The following is a 25,630-nucleotide window of genomic DNA, read 5'->3' as shown; positions in this document are numbered from 1 at the left end:
ATAACTGTTTATTAAAGTTATTTCTAGACCTGGATAATTATTAGATACATAGAACATGAGGTCTTTTTTCATCTTGAGGTCAAGATCTTGTTATGAGATTATAATACCTAAGTGTAAAAAGTGGTCAAGTGTCAAGTGTGCTGTACACCTAAGGACCTGTCTTAATCTGGCGATAATTAAAAAATGATCATCGATGGGGTTGTCTGAGGTGACTAGCTAGCTAGTCACCCGCTTTTCGTTGTACATTAATTTTATTAGAGGAAGTAAAACAAACCTCTAACAAAAAAATAAAAACACATTTATTTAACCTAACCTTACGGCTAACACTAAACTAGGCCTTATTCTAATACTTAGGTATGGGCACGTTGATCAACTCATGGTAGGGTACTGCAATGAAGAATTTCTCTATGGTTCTGATGGCCAGTTCCACCGCGTAGTCCACTATGGGCTTCCCAAACTCCTCGGCCACCGTCCTCCAGTTCTGGTTCAGGAATTCTAACACTGTTGAGCCTGGGGAATAAGATATATATTATATTATATAGGTATGTTAAATTAAGGGAGAAAAAGTGGCAGCTTTTAGGTTATTTTTCGTGTACAACTTGTTGTTCTTTTAAATGTGTGTGTTTATAGTGAAAACTGGCCGTTTGTAAGGAAAATTTGGGGAAGACGATGCCCATGGTAAAGACAACGAATTTACAATAGTAGAGGTAAGTGCATTAGATATGTACTTTGCTAGGTAGTAGTGTCTGGATTCAGCCTGGAGCATATATAGCGGTGTTTTTCAACCTGTGGGTCGCGACCTTACGTAAACATATTGATGATGACGGTATTTTAGTTGTACCTTACGTGTTTCAGTAAGAAGAAACGGTTTTGTTTTACTGCTTCTAACCAATAACCTACGCGCTCATTTATAATTTTTTGTATGAAATTCAGGCAAAATTACTTTGCAAACAGTCACTTTTACATAGTAATCTATCAAGTACTAATGTTGATAGAATGCGGGTCAACCTATCCACAGATAGAGGCCTAGTCTATCTTAGGATCCTAAAGGCTAATCTTATCATATGCGGGCAAAGCTGATCGATCACTAATATAAGAACATACATAATTAATTATACCTACATATTTTAAAACAAATTCATGAAACAAAAAATCTCTACTACAGTGCCCTAATTAGTACTTTCAGTGTCAACGTAATTATGCAAAATAGTTTTCACCAATTCCAGCATTCACTCAATACAGGCGACAGAACGGAGTATTAACTAATAAGATTACAGGAAGGTCACTCTACCTCAATAGAAACGTAGGTACGAGCTAGAACCAGAGCTGTTAGTAATATAGTCGGTTGTTTTAATTCAACGAGATAGAGTCGTGGTTATTGTATTGTATTGTATTTATTCAGTAACAATTTACATTGTATTTGAAATTTAATATTAAATCTAAATCTTAAAATTAAACATTCTAAGTATAACAATCAATTACATATTCATATATCAAATAAAAACATAATTAACTATTACTTACATCACATTAAAATTGAATTAAAATTATGAAATGGAAATATTAAATTTGAGAAAAAAAAATAAAAATTAGCCTTATTATAGGTTAGCCCAGCAGCGCTCGGAAACTTAGTTTTTCATTACCTAGAGTGACCCTTCAGCTACTTTTAAATCAATCGGCTTATTCCCGTCAAACCCTCAAGGTGAGCTCAGCTAATACTGAGCGGGGTCATTGACCTATAGAAGCGTATACTGCAGACCTTATTCACCTACTTTCGAGAATCATCTATTCCCAAGGCCTGAACATACGGAGCGGTGTAATTATCTACATAAGTTAGTACGGTTAAATTCTAAACTAAATGTTGATTGCATAGCAGGTATAAATATTTGACGTTAGCGTCTTAAATTCCAGGCCGTTGCGGATAAATCATTTTAAGAGAATCAGATCGTGGGACTCCCTGGGAACCTTCAACCTGCGGGGTTAGCACCACCGAACATTAGCACTCAACAATCCCCAAGCAGCGCAGCGTCACTCGCTTGCCAAATCTGACGAAACTTGTATGGATCTGACAGATGTTTGACAGGCGAGCGACACTGCTGATTGTTAGTTGCTAATGACACATTAGCAAGGTTGTGGTATGGTAGCTGGTGGCTGGTATTACTTGACTAAGCTGGTATAAGATGAGCAGGCCAGTATCCTATGATATGAGTTGTGGCGCACCATTGCGCTATGTATATCCAGATTCCAGAATTGGATGTTTATTTTCAGATAATGTTTAAAATTATAATGATAATCAACTTACTCAATTCTTTGCTCTCCTTGAAAAGGTTCTTCAGGTCAAAGGACACTCGGTCTCCGTAGTCGAAGGAATATTTGTAGTCTTTGATTCCGAAGTGGTCCAAACCATTATCATCCTTGTAGTACTTGGTGTTAAGGTCCACTTTCATACGCAGGTTTGCTGTGAAATAAGAGATGGATGTTAGTTTTAACAAATAACAAATTAAACTGCGAATTTACAATCTAGGAATAAGAATAGAATTGAATATTGCTTTAATGACAGCAAAACACAAAAAGGGAATATGCGGCCTTATTACTAAAAGCGATCTCTTGGGTGGAGGAATGACTTCAATAAAATAGTTAAGGAATAACATCAAAGTCATCATAACATTTTGTTCGGTATTAAACAGACACTCAAATTAGACCATTAATCACTCTTAAGGTAGGTATTAAAGATTCCTCATCCTTCCTAATACATATTAGGTATATTTACTCAGTCGCTGTACTTAATCCTCATAATCACTACTACAAACAATTAAAAAACTATAGGATGTGTAAACGTATAATGTGCATGTACATTTCCGCAAAATCACGTGCTGGTATGTTATTCACGATAACTCAATGTTTCTAAAGCGATTGTGAATTTATTTTACATCATCATTGTTCAAGAGTTCAGTAGCGATGCGCTCCAAAATCCACAGTGAGTATTCAGGAAACGCTGAGGTTTCCTGAATAAGGCGCCACTGCGTAAAATAGTAATCATAATCATGCACGCATATTACGTGAGAATAGGAATCCGCTAGGAGGGTTGGAGAAACCTATGCGGATGGATCAATCAATAGTGGAATGAATGATTTGGGAGTCACGTGCTTTACTGGAAGTGTGTTGTTTGTATTTAAGGTCAAATAGCGTGTGTTTCGGAAGCAGAGCTGAATCCGGTAATCACATCATTATTCTTTCCTCCACTCGGAAGTGTAAAGTCTTTGCTTGATCAGGAAAGTCTTCTTCTAGGTCTTAGGTCTATGTCTAGTGGGACAATGTTTGGTGGTAGTAATGTTTAGTAGGAAGGTACTCCTTAACACTAACATGTGCAGTCAATGATGTAATCGGGTCATCTACTAGAACATTGTGAAATCGACCCTTTGATATTATCCTTCTAAGGGACATAACCTACGATAGCTGAGGACATTTACCACATTAGGTTCAAGGGAAAATAGTTAGGAAATCATCACCAATACACGTCCACTGACGAACGGACCTCATGAAGCACCACAACATTAACCATGGTCTTCCTCATATTGCATAGATAGAGGCTTTCAGTTCAAAGAGGTATTTCAACCAGCACCTAACATAGAGTTTGGGTATTCGATAGATACTACCACAAAAAAACTAAGGCCTTTAAAGATCTTGTCCTAATATTGAAATTCTGTGTCCGAAGTGATCACTGGCCAAGAAGGCTACTCTATACTGACGAAAAACAAGCAAACGAGAGCTGTTGTGCAATCGGCATGTTTAATACAACAAGGTAGAGTCGTGTCTCGCGCAGCAGAGCGCTCCGAAACTTAGTTCTTCGTTATACAGGGTGTTGCAAAATTGGTATACTAAGCCGAATCCTACATGTGCAGCATGTTATATCTAAGACCGAAACTGAAATCAGAATTTGGAAAATCACGAAAAAAAAAAAACCATAGTTAAGGTCACGTGACCAACAGAGTTTCTATGGAAAATGATTTTTTTTTTTCGCGAATTCTCAAATTCGGATTTCATTTTCGGGCTTAGACATACCATGCTGCACATGTAGGTTTCGGCTTAGTATACCCTTTTTGCAACACCCTGTATAGAGTCAGACATCGTCTCAGAGTGACCTCGCGTGCGCGCGCGCACTTAACTTTTCCCTGCTTACTATTCCGACTAACTATTCGGCTGTAATGTTTGGCATACTTCGACGCACACTTTGAGGTGAACAGGAAAATTCATAGGAATTCGATGTTTTTTTTGATACAGATCAAAATAAAGAAGTTGAGGGTCCTTTTTGCGGCTTCTGGAAACTGTATGAGGAACTTACATCAAAGTTGGTTGGTTTTCGATACCGGACTAAATTATTTTTTTCTGAATATTATGAGTAGTACCTTGCCGGTATAAAACTAATCGGAAATATAATTAATAAAATATGGTTAACTCTATAAAAGGTAATTAAGTCTATTAGGTTGGATATTGTAGATTCTACACTACCTACCTGCTTCCTTCTTTCCCATACAAGTAACACGACTGGATATATCCATTCTAACTGGTTAGTGTAGGTCATGACTCTACCGATCATCACATCATTTGTTATCTATAAATTCCATTGCGTCAAGGGCGTAAACAACAGCAAACATTTTAGGATTCATAGTTATTCTTCTTCTTATCGTGTCAGTGATATAAAGCTCTTATGACAAACATAAATACTGTTGAAGAAGGATTGGGAAAATGCCATCAGATCAGTTACTGACTGCCCAGAAAACATTCGGACGTATGTAAGGAACAGGGGCCCTATCGCGAAGTCATATCGAAATGGTATTGACGAAGTTATTACTGTCAAAATTAATAAATATTGAATCTGAAAATTGACAATTTTTTTACGATAGGCACACATTATGACAAGTCTTTTGATGAGACTCTTTCGTGCAGTATTCATACTTCAATACTAAGACAAAGAATAGACAGTAAATCTGTACTCACTAAGTTTGACCTTGGCGTCTCCCTCCCCGTTGATGGGGAACAGCAGTATCCGGCCGACGGCGGTGTACTGCCCGCGGATGGTCAGGTTGCAGTGGAACTCCAGCACGAAGTGGCGCTTTTCTAGCTCCGATCTGGAAGGAAATAAATGAAGATCAATGATGAATCGCCCTCCTGCCCGTTGGATCGTTGACCTTATGAGGCGGGTAGCCAGTAGTGGCTGGATGAGGACCGAGGACCGAGTGTTGTGGCGCTCCTTGGGAGAGGTCTATGTCCAGCAATGGGTGATTATTGGCTGATAATGATTATAATGACAATGATGAATGATATAATTGATGATAAGTGAACAAATATGTTGGAGAAATAAGTTAAAGCATTGGAAGTCCAAAAACCAGCGTGGTGAACTACAGCCTAAAACTCTTCCTTCATTGAAAGGAGACTCCCAATCATCATCACCCCCAGCAGTGGGCACGTGATGATGATTGGGGGTGTTTTAGAAACTAGTGTTCTCCCGGTTCACAGTGAAGATCCCAGTTAGCCCTTGACAAATATCAGCACCGCTCTAGTGCTTATTCGGACTGCTATGAAAAAATATTTACTATGATTATTTTCATTCACTACCACGAGTATTTTATTTAGTTACTAATTATGACTTGAACAATGCTATTAAATTCTATAGTACTTAACCGGAATCGCTTGTTTTTTCTTTGTTATTAGCATACATTGTAAGTTTGTTAGCGGCGGTATGTGTGTTAAAACATAAATCCATATACAAAAAAATCTTATGATTTTTTGTTTACTTTATTCATAGTTAAGTTTTACTCATCTTCACTGTTAGTATTTTTTTATCACTGATGGAATCTTCTGAATCTTGACTGGATTATAAATGACTAAGTTCAGTGAGGTTTTCGCGAAGTCACAACGAAGTAACATTAATTTTACTGTATATTATAAATTAGTGTCATATTCAATCATAGAACAACGCGGACTCGGGTGTACCCTCTATTCAATAGAGATTCAATACTATTTGACTCTAAAAATCGTTGTGAAAACAAGTTTGCAATAGGGGGCCAGAATCCTGCTTGATATCTATAATTTTCTTCTTGGACATCATTCGTAATTAAATATCAGAAATATAATTATAGCTACTTACTTATAGTTATCAAAGGGCCAAAAATTTAATAATATAAACACATACACACATACATACCCACAAAGTATACTTTATAAACTCTTCACCATAAAAAAAAACAGTAACTCACATAACATTATCCACGATACACTTCCGAAACCCGGACACCTTGCCCTGGTAGAACGTGACCTTGAGCCCCGTCAGCGGGATGGCCAGCTTCTCTATAATAATAATAATAAAAAATATGTTTATTTATTTGCACAAAAAAAACACATTATAACTAAAATTACAAGCTTATTTTACATACCAAAAAGTAGTTTTCAAAATGGAAAATCAGAAAAAGAACAGGGGCCCCTGAACCAGGCTTTGCCGGTATCTCGGGGTACCGTTTATTCTATATAATAATATAGCTTTTTATTTCCGAAAACTTACAATTAGTAACAAAATGAAATCTGCCAATCTTATAAATTCCATTCCTTTTAAAAAATCTTATACTACTATTTACACGCATGCAGTTACAGAATGTATCTGATTTCGGTGTGCTTTACGGCAAAGGCCTCCCTCTATTATTACATCGTTTATTGCTTTCGGAATATTTACCTATGACGAAGGGGTCCAGAGAGGGCACCCCCAGGTCCGGCATGCCTCGCACAAAGTCCGGGATGGCGTCCTGCGTGGACCGCACCAGGCATTCCCGGGTCGTCGCATTGCACGGGTGGATGAAGTCCGCTGGAAGTAGGATGGGATGGTTTAGTTGGCTGATGGATGAAAGCCGTAGTTTTGCAGTGTGGCTTTTTAGGCTTATGTCCTAATAGCCATCGAGGTCGGAAACTCGGAACGATTAAATTTTTCCTATTATGTTCGGATCGCATACTATATCTTCTACGAGTATCTTAGGCACAAATGATTTACATCAATTGAATATATACCAATGGATCTATTTAAAAAAAAAACCAAATAGATTCTAATATGGTTTAAGAAATTATTCAAATTCGTTCAGCCGATTAATCTGACTTCTGAAGGTGAAAAATGCATTCATTTCAAAGTACATGGCCTTTGCCTTGGCTTTAGAGCGAATGAAAGATCTTTTTATTTTTTGCTAATGATGTATAAGTACCTATGTATTTATTATGAAGGATCATTACAAATAGGATTATAAAACTTACGAGTACATCACCGAAAAAGTTTCATTATTAGTTAGTACCAAAGTACCTATGTCATATAAAAATAGTTTAGTAAGATAGCTGTGCTGTAATTTTGACTTTGATTGTGAATGTCACTGTAGTTATTATTTATTTATGACACTTGTATAATAAAATAATGTTATATGTCTTACTACGAGTAAGTACCTAGTATGACCAGTGTGAAGTTGGCAGCCTAAAGTTAGCAGCCTAAGTGTAGGCGACCAAATTAAGTAGGTTACGATTTGTACCACACATATTATTCAAAATTAAGGCTAATTTCATATTACTAATAAATACAAATATATTAAATAATGAAAATTTAAAACATCAAATGACAAAACCGCAAAATAAAAAGCAAAATAATTTTTTAAAAATCTATTCTCCATAAGTGGATGACGTTTCAACCACGAAGGAGTCGGAAAGCCACGACCAGACCTAGTTTAAATCGAAGGCTGGTTAAGTAACACCACTTGAAAGAAGTTTCATCAACATTGAAAGAGGATTACAGGTGTCAGTAAGAAGAAGAATGCTGAAATCTGGGGAAAAAATACATATTTCACAAAGTTTTTTAAAAATTTCAGCCGAAAATGCATGAAAGACCACAACGTCTGCTAGTTTTTATGATCGGCAATGATGATTACTGAAAATCATTTTCAGGATTTTCAGCTCACATGAGTACCTCTTCAGTTATAGGTAAATAGGTATTTAGCGGCCTAAGTTGAAATATTACACTCATACCCTCAGATACCCTAGAAGCAGGTGGAAAGCCACGACCAGACCTAGTTTAAATCGAAGGTTGGTTAAGTACCAACAGCTGAAAGAAGTTTCATCCACATTGAAAGAGGATTACAGGTTCTTGTAAGAAGATGAATGCTGAATTCCGGGAAAAAAAAATAACATTTAATAAAGTTTATTGACATTTTAGATGGAAACCCTCATGGATCCCCTAGAAGTAGTTGGAAAGCCACGACCAGACCTAGTTTAAATCAAAGGCTGGTTAAGTACCAACAGCTGAAAGAAGTTTCATCCACATTGAAAGAGGATTACACGTTCCAGTAAGAAGATGAATGCTGAATTCCGGGAAAAAAAATACATACACATTTAATAAAGTTTATTGACATTTTAGATGGAAACCCTCATGGATCCCCTAGAAGTAGTTGGAAAGCCACGACCAGACCTAGTTTAAATCAAAGGCTGGTTAAGTACCAACAGCTGAAAGAAGTTTCATCAACATTGAAAGAGGATTACAGGTGTCAGTAAGAAGAAGAATGCTGAAATCTGGGGAAAAAATACATATTTCATATAGTTTTTTAAAATTTTCAGCTGAAAATGCTGATAAGACCACAACGTCTGCTAGTTTTTATGATCGGCACTGATGGTTGCTGAAATCCATTTTCAGGATTTTCAGCTCACATGAGTACCTCTTCAGTTATAGGTAAATAGGTAATTAGCGGCCTAAGTCGAAATATTACTTTTATACCCTCAGATACCCAAGAAGCAGGTGGAAAGCCACGACCAGACCTAGTCTCAATCGAAGGTTGGTTATGTACAAACATCTGAAAGAAGTTTCATCAACATTGAAAGAGGATTACAGGTGTCAGTAAGTGGAAGAATGCTGAATTCTGGGGAAAAATACATATTTCACAAAGTTTTTTAAAATTTTCAGCTGAAAATGCAGATAAAACCAATACGTCTGCTGGTTTATATGATCGGCAATAATGATCACTGAAAACTATTTTCAGGATTTTCAGCTCACATGAGTACCTCTTCAGTTATAGGTAAATAGGTATTTAGCGGCCTAAGTCGAAATATTACACTTATACCCTCAGATACCCTAGAAGCAGGTGGAAAGCCACGACCAGACCTAGTTTAAATCGAAGGTTGATTAAGTACCAACAGCTGAAAGAAGTTTCATCCACATTGAAAGAGGATTACAGGTTCCTGTAAGAAGATGAAAGCTGAATTCTGGGGAAAAAATAGACATTTCCCAAAGTTTATTGAGATTTTAGGTGGAAATTCTCATGAATCCCCTAGAAGCAGGTGGAAAGCCACGACTAGACCTAGTTTAAATCGAAGGTTGGTTAATAACCAACAGCTGAAAGAAGTTTCATCAACATTGAAAGAGGATTACAGGTTCCTGTAAGATGATGAATGCTGAATTCCGGGAAAAAAAATACACATTTAATAAAGTTTATTGATATTTTAGATGGAAACCCTCATGGATCCCCTAGAAGTAGTAGAAAAGCCACGACCAGACCTAGTTTAAATCAAAGGCTGGTTAAGTACCAACAGCTGAAAGAAGTTTCATCAACATTGAAAGAGGATTACAGGTGTCAGTAAGAAGAAGAATGCTGAAATCTGGGGAAAAAATACATATTTCAGAAAGTTTTTTAAAATTTTCAGCTGAAAATGCTGATAAGACCACAACGTCTGCTAGTTTTTATGATCGGCCCTGATGATTGCTGAAAACCATTTTCAGGATTTTCAGCTCACATGAGTACCTCTTCAGTTATAGGTAAATAGGTATTTAGCGGCCTAAGTCGAAATATTACACTCATACCCTCAGATACCCTAGAAGCAGGTGGAAAGCCACGACCAGACCTAGTTTAAATCGAAGATTGGTTATGTACAAACATCTGAAAGAAGTTTCATCAACATTGAAAGAGGATTACAGGTGTCAGTAAGTGGAAGAATGCTGAATTCTGGGGAAAAAATACATATTTCACAAAGTTTTTTAAAATTTTCAGCTGAAAATGCAGATAAAACCAATACGTCTGCTGGTTTATATGATCGGAAATGATTATCACTGAAAACCATTTTCAGGATTTTCAGCTCACATGAGTACCTCTTCAGTTATAGGTAAATAGGTATTTAGCGGCCTAAGTCGAAATATTACACTCATACCCTCAGATACCCTAGAAGCAGGTGGAAAGCCACGACCAGACCTAGTTTAAATCGAAGGTTGGTTAAGTACCAACAGCTGAAAGAAGCTTCATCCACATTGAAAGAGGATTACAGGTTCTTGTAAGAAGATGAATGCTGAATTCCGGGAAAAAAAAATAACATTTAATAAAGTTTATTGACATTTTAGATGGAAACCCTCATGGATCCCCTAGAAGTAGTTGGAAAGCCACGACCAGACCTAGTTTAAATCAAAGGCTGGTTAAGTACCAACAGCTGAAAGAAGTTTCATCCACATTGAAAGAGGATTACAGGTTCCAGTAAGGAGATGAATGCTGAATTCCGGGAAAAAAAATACATACAAATTTAATAAAGTTTATTGACATTTTAGATGGAAACCCTCATGGATCCCCTAGAAGTAGTAGAAAAGCCACGACCAGACCTAGTTTAAATCAAAGGCTGGTTAAGTACCAACAGCTGAAAGAAGTTTCATCAACATTGAAAGAGGATTACAGGTGTCAGTAAGAAGAAGAATGCTGAAATCTGGGGAAAAAATACATATTTCATATAGTTTTTTAAAATTTTCAGCTGAAAATGCTGATAAGACCACAACGTCTGCTAGTTTTTATGATCAGCACTGATGATTGCTGAAATCCATTTTCAGGATTTTCAGCTCACATGAGTACCTATTCAGTTATAGGTAAATAGGTATTTAGCGGCCTAAGTCGAAATATTACTTTTATACCCTCAGATACCCAAGAAGCAGGTGGAAAGCCACGACCAGACCTAGTCTCAATCGAAGGTTGGTTATGTACAAACATCTGAAAGAAGTTTCATCAACATTGAAAGAGGATTACAGGTGTCAGTAAGTGGAAGAATGCTGAATTCTGGGGAAAAATACATATTTCACAAAGTTTTTTAAAATTTTCAGCTGAAAATGCAGATAAAACCAATACGTCTGCTGGTTTATATGATCGGCAATAATGATCACTGAAAACTATTTTCAGGATTTTCAGCTCACATGAGTACCTCTTCAGTTATAGGTAAATAGGTATTTAGCGGCCTAAGTCGAAATATTACACTCATACCCTCAGATACCCTAGAAGCAGGTGGAAAGCCACGACCAGACCTAGTTTAAATCGAAGGTTGATTAAGTACCAACAGCTGAAAGAAGTTTCATCCACATTGAAAGAGGATTACAGGTTCCTGTAAGAAGATGAAAGCTGAATTCTGGGGAAAAAATAGACATTTCCCAAAGTTTATTGAGATTTTAGGTGGAAATTCTCATGAATCCCCTAGAAGCAGGTGGAAAGCCACGACTAGACCTAGTTTAAATCAAAGGCTGGTTAAGTACCAACAGCTGAAAGAAGTTTCATCAACATTGAAAGAGGATTACAGGTTCCTGTAAGATGATGAATGCTGAATTCCGGGAAAAAAAATACACATTTAATAAAGTTTATTGATATTTTAGATGGAAACCCTCATGGATCCCCTAGAAGTAGTTGGAAAGCCACGACCAGACCTAGTTTAAATCAAAGGCTGGTTAAGTACCAACAGCTGAAAGAAGTTTCATCAACATTGAAAGAGGATTACAGGTGTCAGTAAGAAGAAGAATGCTGAAATCTGGGGAAAAAATACATATTTCAGAAAGTTTTTTAAAATTTTCAGCTGAAAATGCTGATAAGACCACAACGTCTGCTAGTTTTTATGATCGGCCCTGATGATTGCTGAAAACCATTTTCAGGATTTTCAGCTCACATGAGTACCTCTTCAGTTATAGGTAAATAGGTATTTAGCGGCCTAAGTCGAAATATTACACTCATACCCTCAGATACCCTAGAAGCAGGTGGAAAGCCACGATCAGACCTAGTTTAAATCGAAGATTGGTTATGTACAAACATCTGAAAGAAGTTTCATCAACATTGAAAGAGGATTACAGGTGTCAGTAAGTGGAAGAATGCTGAATTCTGGGGAAAAAATACATATTTCACAAAGTTTTTTAAAATTTTCAGCTGAAAATGCAGATAAAACCAATACGTCTGCTGGTTTATATGATCGGAAATGATTATCACTGAAAACCATTTTCAGGATTTTCAGCTCACATGAGTACCTCTTCAGTTATAGGTAAATAGGTATTTAGCGGCCTAAGTCGAAATATTACACTCATACCCTCAGATACCCTAGAAGCAGGTGGAAAGCCACGACCAGACCTAGTTTAAATCGAAGGTTGGTTAAGTACCAACAGCTGAAAGAAGCTTCATCCACATTGAAAGAGGATTACAGGTTCTTGTAAGAAGATGAATGCTGAATTCCGGGAAAAAAAAATAACATTTAATAAAGTTTATTGACATTTTAGATGGAAACCCTCATGGATCCCCTAGAAGTAGTTGGAAAGCCACGACCAGACCTAGTTTAAATCAAAGGCTGGTTAAGTACCAACAGCTGAAAGAAGTTTCATCCACATTGAAAGAGGATTACAGGTTCCAGTAAGGAGATGAATGCTGAATTCCGGGAAAAAAAATACATACACATTTAATAAAGTTTATTGACATTTTAGATGGAAACCCTCATGGATCCCCTAGAAGTAGTAGAAAAGCCACGACCAGACCTAGTTTAAATCAAAGGCTGGTTAAGTACCAACAGCTGAAAGAAGTTTCATCAACATTGAAAGAGGATTACAGGTGTCAGTAAGAAGAAGAATGCTGAAATCTGGGGAAAAAATACATATTTCATATAGTTTTTTAAAATTTTCAGCTGAAAATGCTGATAAGACCACAACGTCTGCTAGTTTTTATGATCGGCACTGATGATTGCTGAAATCCATTTTCAGGATTTTCAGCTCACATGAGTACCTATTCAGTTATAGGTAAATAGGTATTATGCGGCCTAAGTCGAAATATTACTTTTATACCCTCAGATACCCAAGAAGCAGGTGGAAAGCCACGACCAGACCTAGTCTCAATCGAAGGTTGGTTATGTACAAACATCTGAAAGAAGTTTCATCAACATTGAAAGAGGATTACAGGTGTCAGTAAGTGGAAGAATGCTGAATTCTGGGGAAAAAAACATATTTCACAAAGTTTTTTAAAATTTTCAGCTGAAAATGCAGATAAAACCAATACGTCTGCTGGTTTATATGATCGGCAATAATGATCACTGAAAACTATTTTCAGGATTTTCAGCTCACATGAGTACCTCTTCAGTTATAGGTAAATAGGTATTTAGCGGCCTAAGTCGAAATATTACACTCATACCCTCAGATACCCTAGAAGCAGGTGGAAAGCCACGACCAGACCTAGTTTAAATCGAAGGTTGATTAAGTACCAACAGCTGAAAGAAGTTTCATCCACATTGAAAGAGGATTACAGGTTCCTGTAAGAAGATGAAAGCTGAATTCTGGGGAAAAAATAGACATTTCCCAAAGTTTATTGAGATTTTAGGTGGAAATTCTCATGAATCCCCTAGAAGCAGGTGGAAAGCCACGACTAGACCTAGTTTAAATCGAAGGTTGGTTAATAACCAACAGCTGAAAGAAGTTTCATCAACATTGAAAGAGGATTACAGGTTCCTGTAAGATGATGAATGCTGAATTCCGGGAAAAAAAATACACATTTAATAAAGTTTATTGATATTTTAGATGGAAACCCTCATGGATCCCCTAGAAGTAGTTGGAAAGCCACGACCAGACCTAGTTTAAATCAAAGGCTGGTTAAGTACCAACAGCTGAAAGAAGCTTCAACAACATTGAAAGAGGATTACAGGTGTCAGTAAGAAGAAGAATGCTGAAATCTGGGGAAAAAATACATATTTCAGAAAGTTTTTTAAAATTTTCAGCTGAAAATGCTGATAAGACCACAACGTCTGCTAGTTTTTATGATCGGCCCTGATGATTGCTGAAAACCATTTTCAGGATTTTCAGCTCACATGAGTACCTCTTCAGTTATAGGTAAATAGGTATTTAGCGGCCTAAGTCGAAATATTACACTCATACCCTCAGATACCCTAGAAGCAGGTGGAAAGCCACGACCAGACCTAGTTTAAATCGAAGATTGGTTATGTACAAACATCTGAAAGAAGTTTCATCAACATTGAAAGAGGATTACAGGTGTCAGTAAGTGGAAGAATGCTGAATTCTGGGGAAAAATACATATTTCACAAAGTTTTTTAAAATTTTCAGTTGAAAATGCAGATAAAACCAATACGTCTGCTGGTTTATATGATCGGAAATGATTATCACTGAAATCGATTTTCAGGATTTTCAGCTCACATGAGTACCTCTTCAGTTATAGGTAAATAGGTATTTAGCGGCCTAAGTCGAAATATTACACTCATACCCTCAGATACCCTAGAAGCAGGTGGAAAGCCACGACCAGACCTAGTTTAAATCGAAGGTTGGTTAAGTACCAACAGCTGAAAGAAGCTTCATCCACATTGAAAGAGGATTACAGGTTCTTGTAAGAAGATGAATGCTGAATTCCGGGAAAAAAAAATAACATTTAATAAAGTTTATTGACATTTTAGATGGAAACCCTCATGGATCCCCTAGAAGTAGTTGGAAAGCCACGACCAGACCTAGTTTAAATCAAAGGCTGGTTAAGTACTAACAGCTGAAAGAAGTTTCATCAACATTGAAAGAGGATTACAGGTGTCAGTAAGAAGAAGAATGCTGAAATCTGGGGAAAAATACATATTTCATATAGTTTTTTAAAATTTTCAGCTGAAAATGCTGATAAGACCACAACGTCTGCTAGTTTTTATGATCGGCATTGATGATTGCTGAAATCAATTTTCGGGATTTTCAGCTCACATGAGTACCTCTTCAGTTATAGGTAAATAGGTATTTAGCGGCCTAAGTCGAAATATTACTTTTATACCCTCAGATACCCAAGAAGCAGGTGGAAAGCCACGACCAGACCTAGTCTCAATCGAAGGTTGGTTATGTACAAACATCTGAAAGAAGTTTCATCAACATTGAAAGAGGATTACAGGTGTCAGTAAGTGGAAGAATGCTGAAATCTGGGGAAAAAATACATATTTCATATAGTTTTTTAAAATTTTCAGCTGAAAATGCTGATAAGACCACAACGTCTGCTAGTTTTTATGATCGGCACTGATGATTTCTGAAATCCATTTTCAGGATTTTCAGCTCACATGAGTACCTCTTCAGTTATAGGTAAATAGGTATTTAGCGGCCTAAGTCGAAATATTACTTTTATACCCTCAGATACCCAAGAAGCAGGTGGAAAGCCACGACCAGACCTAGTCTCAATCGAAGGTTGGTTATGTACAAACATCTGAAAGAAGTTTCATCAACATTGAAAGAGGATTACAGGTGTCAGTAAGTGGAAGAATGCTGAATTCTGGGGAAAAAATACATATTTCACAAAGTTTTTTAAAATTTTCAGCTGAAAATGCAGATAAAACCAAAACGTCTGCTGGTTTATATGATCGGCAATAATGATCACTGAAAACTATTTTCAGGATTTTCAGCTCACATGAGTACCTCTACAGTTATAGGTAAATAGGTATTTAGCGGCCTAAGTCGAAATATTACACTCATACCCTCAGATACACAAGAAGCAGGTAGAAAGCCACGACCAGACCTAGTTTAAATCGAAGGTTGGTTATGTACCAACAGCTGAAAGAAGTTTCATTAACATTGAAAGAGGATTACAGGTGCCTGTAAGAAGAAGAATGCTGAATTCTGGGGAAAAAATAGACATTTCCCAAAGTTTATTGAGATTTTAGGTGGAAATCCTCATGAATCCCCTAGAAGCAGGTGGAAAGCCACAACTAGACCTAGTTTAAATCGAAGGTTGGTTAATAACCAACAGCTGAAAGAAGTTTCATCAACATTGAAAGAGGATTACAGGTTCCTGTAAGATGATGAATGCTGAATTCCGGGAAAAAAATACACATTTAATAAAGTTTATTGATATTTTAGATGGAAACCCTCATGGATCCCCTAGAAGTAGTTGGAAAGCCACGACCAGACCTAGTTTAAATCAAAGGCTGGTTAAATACCAACAGCTGAAAGAAGTTTCATCAACATTGAAAGAGGATTACAGGTGTCAGTAAGAAGAAGAATGCTGAAATCTGGGGAAAAAATACATATTTCAGAAAGTTTTTTAAAATTTTCAGCTGAAAATGCTGATAAGACCACAACGTCTGCTAGTTTTTATGATCGGCCCTGATGATTGCTGAAAACCATTTTCAGGATTTTCAGCTCACATGAGTACCTCTTCAGTTATAGGTAAATAGGTATTTAGCGGCCTAAGTCAAAATGTTACACTCATACCCTCTGATACCCAAGAAGCAGGTGGGAAGCCACAACCAGACCTAGTTTAAATCGAAGGTTGGTTATGTACCAACAGCTGAAAGAAGTTTCATTAACATTGAAAGAGGATTACAGGTGCCTGTAAGAAGAAGAATGCTGAATTCTGGGGAAAAAATAGACATTTCCCAAAGTTTATTGAGATTTTAGGTGGAAATCCTCATGAATCCCCTAGAAGCAGGTGGAAAGCCACAACTAGACCTAGTTTAAATCGAAGATTGGTTAATAACCAACAGCTGAAAGACGTTTCATCAACATTAAAAGAGGATTACAGGTGCCTGTAAGAAGAAGAATGCTGGATTCCGGGGAAAAAATAGACATTTCCCAAAGTTTATTGAGATTTTAGGTGGAAATCCTCATGAATCCCCTAGAAGCAGGTGGAAAGCCACATCTAGACCTAGTTTAAATCGAAGGTTGGTTAATAACCAACAGCTGAAAGATGTTTCATCAACATTGAAAGAGGATTACAGGTTCCTGTAAGAAGATGAATGCTGAATTCCGGGAAAAAAAATACGTATTTAATAAAGTTTTTGACATTTTAGATGGAAACCCTCATGGATCCCCTAGAAGTAGTTGGAAAGCCACGACCAGACCTAGTTTAAATCAAAGGCTGGTTAAGTGGCTGGTTAGTCTAGTCGTGGCTTTCCACCTGCTTCTAGGGGATTCATGAGAATTTCCACCTAAAATCTCAATAAACTTTGGGAAATGTCTATTTTTTCCCCAGAATTCAGCTTTCATCTTCTTACAGGAACCTGTAATTCTCTTTCAATGTGGATGAAACTTCTTTCAGCTGTTGGTACTTAATCAACCTTCGATTTAAACTAGGACTGGTCGTGGCTTTCCACCTTCTTCTAGGGTATCTGAGGGTATGAGTGTAATATTTCGACTTAGGCCGCTAAATACCTATTTACCTATAACTGAAGAGGTACTCATGTGAGCTGAAAATCCTGAAAATGATTTTCAGCAATCATCAGGGCCGATCATAAAAACATGCAAACGTATTGGTTTTATCTGCATTTTCAGCTGAAAATTTTAAAAAACTTTGTGAAATATGTATTTTTTCCCCAGAATTCAGCATTCTTCCACTTACTGACACCTGTAATCCTCTTTCAATGTTGATGAAACTTCTTTCAGATGTTTGTACATAACCAACCTTCGATTGAGACTAGGTCTGGTCGTGGCTTTCCACCTGCTTCTTGGGTATCTGAGGGTATAAAAGTAATATTTCGACTTAGGCCGCTAAATATCTATTTACCTATAACTGAAGAGGTACTCATGTGAGCTGAAAATCCTGAAAACGGTTTTCAGTGATCATCATTGCGGATCATATGAACCAGCAAACGTATTGGTTTTATCTGCATTTTCAGCTGAAAATTTTAAAAAACTTTGTGAAATATGTATTTTTCCCCAGATTTCAGCATTCTTCTTCTTACTGACACCTGTAATCCTCTTTCAATGTTGATGAAACTTCTTTCAGCTGTTGGTACTTAACCAGCCTTTGATTTAAACTAGGTCTGGTCGTGGCTTTCCAACTACTTCTAGGGGATCCATGAGGGTTTCCATCTAAAATGTCAAAAACTTTATTAAATATGTATTTTTTTTCCCGGAATTCAGCATTCATCTTCTTACAGGAACCTGTAATCCTCTTTCAATGTTGATGAAACATCTTTCAGCTGTTGGTTATTAACCAACCTTCGATTTAAACTAGGTCTAGTTGTGGCTTTCCACCTGCTTCTAGGGGATTCATGAGGATTTCCACCTAAAATCTCAATAAACTTTGGGAAATGTCTATTTTTTCCCCAGAATTCAGCATTCTTCTTCTTACTGACACCTGTAATCCTCTTTCAATGTTGATGAAACTTCTTTCAGCTGTTGGTACTTAACCAGCCTTTGATTTAATTTAGGTCTGGTCGTGGCTTTCCAACTACTTCTAGGGGATCCATGAGGGTTTCCATCTAAAATGTCAATAAACTTTGGGAAATGTCTATTTTTTCCCCAGAATTCAGCATTCTTCTTCTTACAGGCACCTGTAATCCTCTTTCAATGTTAATGAAACTTCTTTCAGCTGTTGGTACATAACCAACCTTCGATTTAAACTAGGTCTGGTTGTGGCTTTCCACCTGCTTCTTGGGTATCAGAGGGTATGAGTGTAACATTTTGACTTAGGCCGCTAAATACCTATTTACCTATAACTGAAGAGGTACTCATGTGAGTTGAAAATCCTGAAAATGGTTTTCAGCAATCATTAGTGCCAATCATAAAAACTAGCAGACGTTGTGTTCTTATCAGCATTTTCAGCTGGAAATTTTAAAAAACTTTCTGAAATATGTATTTTTTCCCCAGATTTCAGCATTCTTCTTCTTACTGACACCTGTAATCCTCTTTCAATGTTGATGAAACTTCTTTCAGCTGTTGGTACTTAACCAGCCTTTGATTTAAACTAGGTCTGGTTGTGGCTTTCCAACTACTTCTAGGGGATCCATGAGGGTTCCCATCTAAAATGTCAATAAACTTTATTAAATATGTATTTTTTTTTCCCGGAATTCAGCATTCATCTTCTTACAGGAACCTGTAATCCTCTTTCAATGTTAATAAAACTTCTTTCAGCTGTTGGTTATTAACCAACCTTTGATTTAAACTAGGTCTAGTCGTGGCTTTCCACCTGCTTCTAGGGGATTCATGAGGATTTCCACCTAAAATCTCAATAAACTTTGGGAAATGTCTATTTTTTCCCCAGAATTCAGCATTCTTCTTCTTACAGGCAACTGTAATCCTCTTTCAATGTTAATGAAACTTCTTTCAGCTGTTGGTACATAACCAACCTTCGATTTAAACTAGATCTGGTCGTGGCTTTCCACCTGCTTCTTGAGTATCTGAGGGTATGAGTGTAACATTTTGACTTAGGCCGCTAAATACCTATTTACCTATAACTGAAGAGGTACTCATGTGAGTTGAAAATCCTGAAAATGGTTTTCAGCAATCATCAGTGCCGATCATAAAAACTTGCAGACGTTGTGGTCTTATCAGCATTTTCAGCTGAAAATTTTAAAAAACTTTCTGAAATATGTATTTTATCCCCAGATTTCAGCATTCTTCTTCTTACTGACACCTGTAATCCTCTTTCAATGTTGATGAAACTTCTTTCAACTGTTGGTACTTAACCAGCCTTTGATTTAAACTAGGTCTGGTCGTGGCTTTCCAACTACTTCTAGGGGATCCATGAGGGTTTCCATCTAAAATGTCAATAAACTTTATAAAATATGTATTATTTTCCCGGAATTCAGCATTCATCTTCTTACAGAAACCTGTAATCCTCTTTCAATGTAGATGAAACTTCTTTCAGCTGTTGGTTATTAACCAACCTTTGATTTAAACTAGGTCTAGTCGTGGCTTTCCACCTGCTTCTAGGGGATTCATGAGGATTTCCACCTAAAATCTCAATAAACTTTGGGAAATGTCTATTTTTTCCCCAGAATTCAGCATTCTTCTTCTTACAGGCACCTGTAATCCTCTTTCAATGTTAATAAAACTTCTTTCAGCTGTTGGTACATAACCAACCTTCGATTTAAACTAGGTCTGGTCGTGGCTTTCCACCTGCTTCTTGGGTATCTGAGGGTATGAGTGTAATATTTCGACTTAGGCCGCTAAATACCTTTTTACCTATAACTGAAGAGGTACTCATGTGAGCTGAAAATCCTGAAAATGGTTTTCAGTGATCATCATTGCCGATCATATAAACCAGCAGACGTATTGGTTTTATCTGCATTTTCAGCTGAAAATTTTAAAAAACTTTGTGAAATATGTATTTTTTCCCCAGAATTCAGCATTCTTCCACTTACTGACACCTGTTATCCTCTTTCAATGTTGATGAAACTTCTTTCAGCTGTTTGTACATAACCAACTTTCGATTGAGACTAGGTCTGGTCGTGGCTTTCTACCTGCTTCTTGGGTATCTGAGGGTATAAAAGTAATATTTCGACTTAGGCCGCTAAATACCTATTTACCTATAACTGAAGAGGTACTCATGTGAGCTGAAAATCCTGAAAACGGTTTTCAGCAATCATCAGTGCCGATCATAAAAACTAGCAGACGTTGTGGTCTTATCAGCATTTTAAGCTGAAAATTTTAAAAAACTTTCTGAAATATGTATTTTTTCCCCAGATTTCAGCATTCTTCTTCTTACTGACACCTGTAATCCTCTTTCAATGTTGATGAAACTTCTTTCAGCTGTTGGTTATTAACCAGCCTTTGATTTAAACTAGGTCTAGTCGTGGCTTTCCACCTGCTTCTAGGGGATTCATGAGGATTTCCACCTAAAATCTCAATAAACTTTGGGAAATGTCTATTTTTTCCCCAGAATTCAGCATTCTTCTTCTTACAGGCACCTGTAATCCTCTTTCAATGTTAATAAAACATCTTTCAGCTGTTGGTACATAACCAACCTTCGATTTAAACTAGGTCTGGTCGTGGCTTTCCACCTGCTTCTTGGGTATCTGAGGGTATGAGTGTAATATTTCGACTTAGGCCGCTAAATACCTATTTACCTATAACTGAAGAGGTACTCATTTGAGCTGAAAATCCTGAAATTGGTTTTCAGTGATCATCATTGCCGATCATATAAACCAGCAGACGTATTGGTTTTATCTGCATTTTCAGCTGAAAATTTTAAAAAACTTTGTGAAATATGTATTTTTTCCCCAGAATTCAGCATTCTTCCACTTACTGACACCTGTAATCCTCTTTCAATGTTGATGAAACTTCTTTCAGCTGTTTGTACATAACCAACCTTCGATTGAGACTAGGTCTGGTCGTGGCTTTCCACCTGCTTCTTGGGTATCTGAGGGTATAAAAGTAATATTTCGACTTAGGCCGCTAAATACCTATTTACCTATAACTGAAGAGGTACTCATGTGAGCTGAAAATCCTGAAAATGGATTTCAGCAATCATCAGTGCCGATCATAAAAACTAGCAGACGTTGTGGTCTTATCAGCATTTTCAGCTGAAAATTTTAAAAAACTTTCTGAAATATGTATTTTTTCCCCAGATTTCAGCATTCTTCTTCTTACTGACACCTGTAATCCTCTTTCAATGTTGATGAAACTTCTTTCAGCTGTTGGTACTTAACCAGCCTTTGATTTAAACTAGGTCTGGTTGTGGCTTTCCAACTACTTCTAGGGGATCCATGAGGGTTTCCATCTAAAATGTCAATAAACTTTATTAAATGTGTATTTTTTTTCCCGGAATGCAGCATTCATCTTCTTACAGGAACCTGTAATCCTCTTTCAATGTTGATGAAACTTCTTTCAGCTGTTGGTTATTAACCAACCTTCGATTTAAACTAGGTCTAGTCGTGGCTTTCCACCTGCTTCTAGGGGATTCATGAGGATTTCCACCTAAAATCTTAATAATCTTTGGGAAATGTCTAATTTTTCCCCAGAATTCAGCATTCTTCTTCTTACAGGCACCTGTAATCCTCTTTCAATGTTAATGAAACTTCTTTCAGCTGTTGGTACATAACCAACCTTCGATTTAAACTAGGTCTGGTCGTGGCTTTCCACCTGCTTCTTGGGTATCTGAGGGTATGAGTGTAATATTTCGACTTAGGCTGCTAAATACCTATTTACCTATAACTGGAAAGGTACTCATGTGAGCTGAAAATCCTGAAAATTGTTTTTAGCAATTATCAGTGCCGATCATATTAACCACCAGACCTTGTGGTTTTGTGCGCGTTTTCAGCTGAAAATTTTAAAAAACTTTGTGAAATATGTATTTTTTCCCCAGAATTCAGCATTCTTCCTCTTACAGGCACCTGTAATCCTCTTTCAATGTTGATGAAACTTCTTTCAGCTTTTGGTACTTAACCAACCTTCGATTTAAACTAGGTCTGGTCGTGGCTTTCTACCTGCTTCTAGGGTATCTGAGGGTATGAGTGTATTATTTCGACTTAGGCCGCTAAATACCTATTTACCTATAACTGAAGAGGTACTCATGTGAGCTGAAAATCATGAAAATAGTTTTCAGTTATCATCATTGCCGATCATATAAACCAGCAGACGTATTGTTCTTATCAACATTTTCGGCTGAAATTTTTAAAAAACTTTGTGAAATATGTATTTTTTCCCCAGATTTCAGCATTCTTCTTCTTACTGACACCTGTAATCCTCTTTCAATGTTGATGAAACTTCTTTCAGGTGGTGTTACTTAACCAGCCTTCGATTTAAACTAGGTCTGGTCGTGGCTTTCCGACTCCTTCGTGGTTGAAACGTCATCCACTTATGGAGAATAGATTTTTAAAAAATTATTTTGCTTTTTATTTTGCGGTTTTGTCATTCGATGTTTTAAATTTTAATTATTTAATACATTTGTATTTATTAGTAATATGAAATTAGCCTTAATTTTGAATAATATGTGTGGTACAAATCGTAACCTTCTTAATTTGGTCGCCTACACTTAGGCTGCTAACTTTAGGCTGCCAACTTCACACTGGTCCTAGTATGCACACAGAAGAATTATGTACAAAAAGTGCTGGAAACCATTATGTATCTGGGTACGGTAAACCCACAGACCTTGCAACCACCAGATGACTTCCTATGGCCATAATGAGACGCATCTATTGAACGTAAATATTGGTTAATTAATGCCTATACATATAATGCGTCAGTACCTAGGTAAATAATTATATGTAGTTAATGGTTATTTGCTGAACACATTCTGACTAGGTACGAATGCTAAAAAAACAAGCATCCCGATCCACTAGAAAGGAGAATTATAAGCTATACTTTTAATTAGTATAAATCTTAGTGTATTAAACACTTTATATCTATTCTATTCTATATTTTTTAGTTCGGTATTTCAGGTATGGTCAATGATGCCCACATGCACACCGACAAAATTTTACCTCGTAAATTTATTCCAACAAATACAATAACATATTCTATGAAACTCAATTGTGAAAAGGCTACGCAGGATGGGGCAGATTTGAATATCATTATGTAAATGCTGAAATTTTCACGAAACAAAAATATAAAACTCGAAACCCCTAGGGATAAAAAAAATTACAAAGTTTAACGCTCTCGTGTTTATTCTGGTTGGACTGTGTCAATGCCGATCACTTTCAAAGTTGAGAATCTTGAATGAAGTCATAATATTGAATGCTGCTAATATTCGTAGTTATATAATGAACGTGTAACGGTTGGAGAGACGAGTTATCCAATGGAGACCAAGAATAGTCAAACATAGCGTTGGACGCCCTTAGGCGTGCACTACCGATGGTCTAGACAGTCAATTAAGATAGGATCGATAATCATCATCAGCTCGTAATCATCCGCTGCTAGATATTGGCCTGTCTTAAGGAGCGCCAAAACGCTCTGTCCTTAAAAATCCTCATCCACTCTTATATCTTAGTAATAAGGATTTTATAAATAATGATTTTTCAGTAACTAATCCTGTTTCGCTGGACATACGAGTAGAAATAGAACCGCCTGTCATCTGTATTCCTACTACTTTGGATTTTCGGGCCGCTCCACCTCAAAGGTTATAATTTCTTCCTTAATTCCAGTTCAACTCTTGCACTTAAATGGGCCTTTAAAACTTGCTATTAATTTCTATGACAGCACATATTACACTCACTTTAATATAATTATATTGAAAGTGCGTAATGTGCGTGCTGATACGCTGCACACGTTCAAGGTTCTGTCATAAAAAATAATAATGAATTTTGTGAAAAAATTGTTCAACAAGACCCACCGGAAACTATAACCTTAGCTGTTATAGACACATGGATAGATTAGTTCTTCCTTTTTATTTTGTAGAAACTTTCTGCATTAGAGCAAAGTCAAGTGACAGATTACCTATGTACTTAAATCTCTTTCGTTAGATCATACAAAGCTCTGATAGACCAAGATCGAAACATTGATTGAGTGATGGCTATTGTGTTTTGCACCCAGGTTTAGGGATCCCCAAAAATACATAGAGAGGTATTTTTGATAATTATTTCTATAGCAATTAGGTCATTGAAACCGAGAGTGCATTTGCGCGGAGTGGCCTTGACTTTGAGGTTATGTTTCCGATGGTTCAATTGAAACAAAGCGGTTATCTATGGAGGAGAGCACCGGCTCTTGGGTCGAAGGTCCTAGGTTTGAATTCCAATCAGGGCCATCATTGGGACCGCTGAACCAATGCTTTTCTTTTATGGCGAAAATATTGTCTAGTTCAAACACATAATAAGGACAAAAATATGTGATACTAGCTGCTCGCGCGAGCTTCGCTTCGCCTTAAAAACTTTTCCCGTGGGTATTCCGGGATAAAATGTAGCCTATGTTCTTTCTCAGGGTCTAGACCATATGTATGCCAAATTTCATTCTAATCCGTTCTGTAGTTTTGGCGTGAAAGAGTAACAGACAGACACAATTACTTTCGCATTTATAATATTATTATAGGATAGTTAGGATGTTACTAGGAGAATCTCCTTATTGCACAATAAGTATTTTATATTCTTATTATGGATGGCCGGTATTTATGTTCACAGTACGAAACGAAGATGCGTGTATTCTTAGAAACTTGCGGATGTGTACATTATGTTGAATCAGTTCCATTCGCTTACCTACGTTAGTTTTTATTATTTCTACAAACTGATAGATGTTTGTAACTGACTTAATTACTCGAACATATTCAGAAATTTATATACAATGTAATAGTATTGAAGATTTTCCCACGCATCAATTTAATAAAATAGAAATAAAATATTGAATTAAGTAAATGTACCTATATTTTAATGTTTTCTTATAGTAAAACAAACCACCAAAAAGTAATGATAAATAATAAGTTAGTAATAGTAGATTTCTTAAATAAAGTTAAAAAAGTATATTATTATGATTAGGTACTCACGCACTAATTTCCCGTACGCACTGTGACATAAAGCTAAAACTAAAAACAAAATAGCACTAAGCTGCAGCATTTTGACCAAAAAAATATTAGTAAAAATTATCACGGACAATTAAGAAAATATTTGTATTTGTTCCTTCGACACCCGACTGCAACTGACTGATAATCTTCAAGTGTATATCGAATAAACGGAAAGACGG

The 25,630-nt window shown here is 36.7% G+C and overlaps 1 protein-coding gene across 1 annotated transcript; it reads right to left on the bottom strand.

The window, feature by feature from the left end:
• Positions 1-277: 277 nt before the first annotated feature.
• Positions 278-25,630, bottom strand: LOC105380987 (circadian clock-controlled protein daywake). The gene is made up of 6 exons (XM_038113247.2): positions 25,434-25,630; positions 6,728-6,856; positions 6,258-6,348; positions 4,999-5,129; positions 2,303-2,458; positions 278-510 (listed from the first exon to the last, which is right to left on the bottom strand). Exons 1-6 carry the CDS (start codon positions 25,501-25,503, stop codon positions 344-346), a joined length of 744 nt encoding a protein of 247 aa, XP_037969175.2. The 5' UTR covers positions 25,504-25,630; the 3' UTR covers positions 278-343.

The sequence above is a fragment of the Plutella xylostella genome, chromosome 23 (genome assembly GCF_932276165.1).
Source record: "Plutella xylostella chromosome 23, ilPluXylo3.1, whole genome shotgun sequence".
NCBI classification, from domain to species: Eukaryota; Metazoa; Arthropoda; class Insecta; order Lepidoptera; family Plutellidae; genus Plutella; species Plutella xylostella.
Note: the sequence above shows the minus strand (reverse complement) of the source record. Positions and strands in the feature narration are given on the sequence as shown.

Excerpts from the sequence above, each read along its gene's own strand:
- LOC105380987 (XM_038113247.2), bottom strand. The coding sequence starts at position 25,503 with ATGCTGCAGCTTAGTGCTATTTTGTTTTTAGTTTTAGCTTTATGTCAC. Across the intron at positions 6,857-25,433 it reads TGCGTACGGGAAATTAGTGC|CGGACTTCATCCACCCGTGC; the intron begins GTGAGTACCTAA and ends TCCTACTTCCAG. Across the intron at positions 5,130-6,257 it reads TGTATCGTGGATAATGTTAT|ATCGGAGCTAGAAAAGCGCC; the intron begins GTGAGTTACTGT and ends ATTTCCTTCCAG.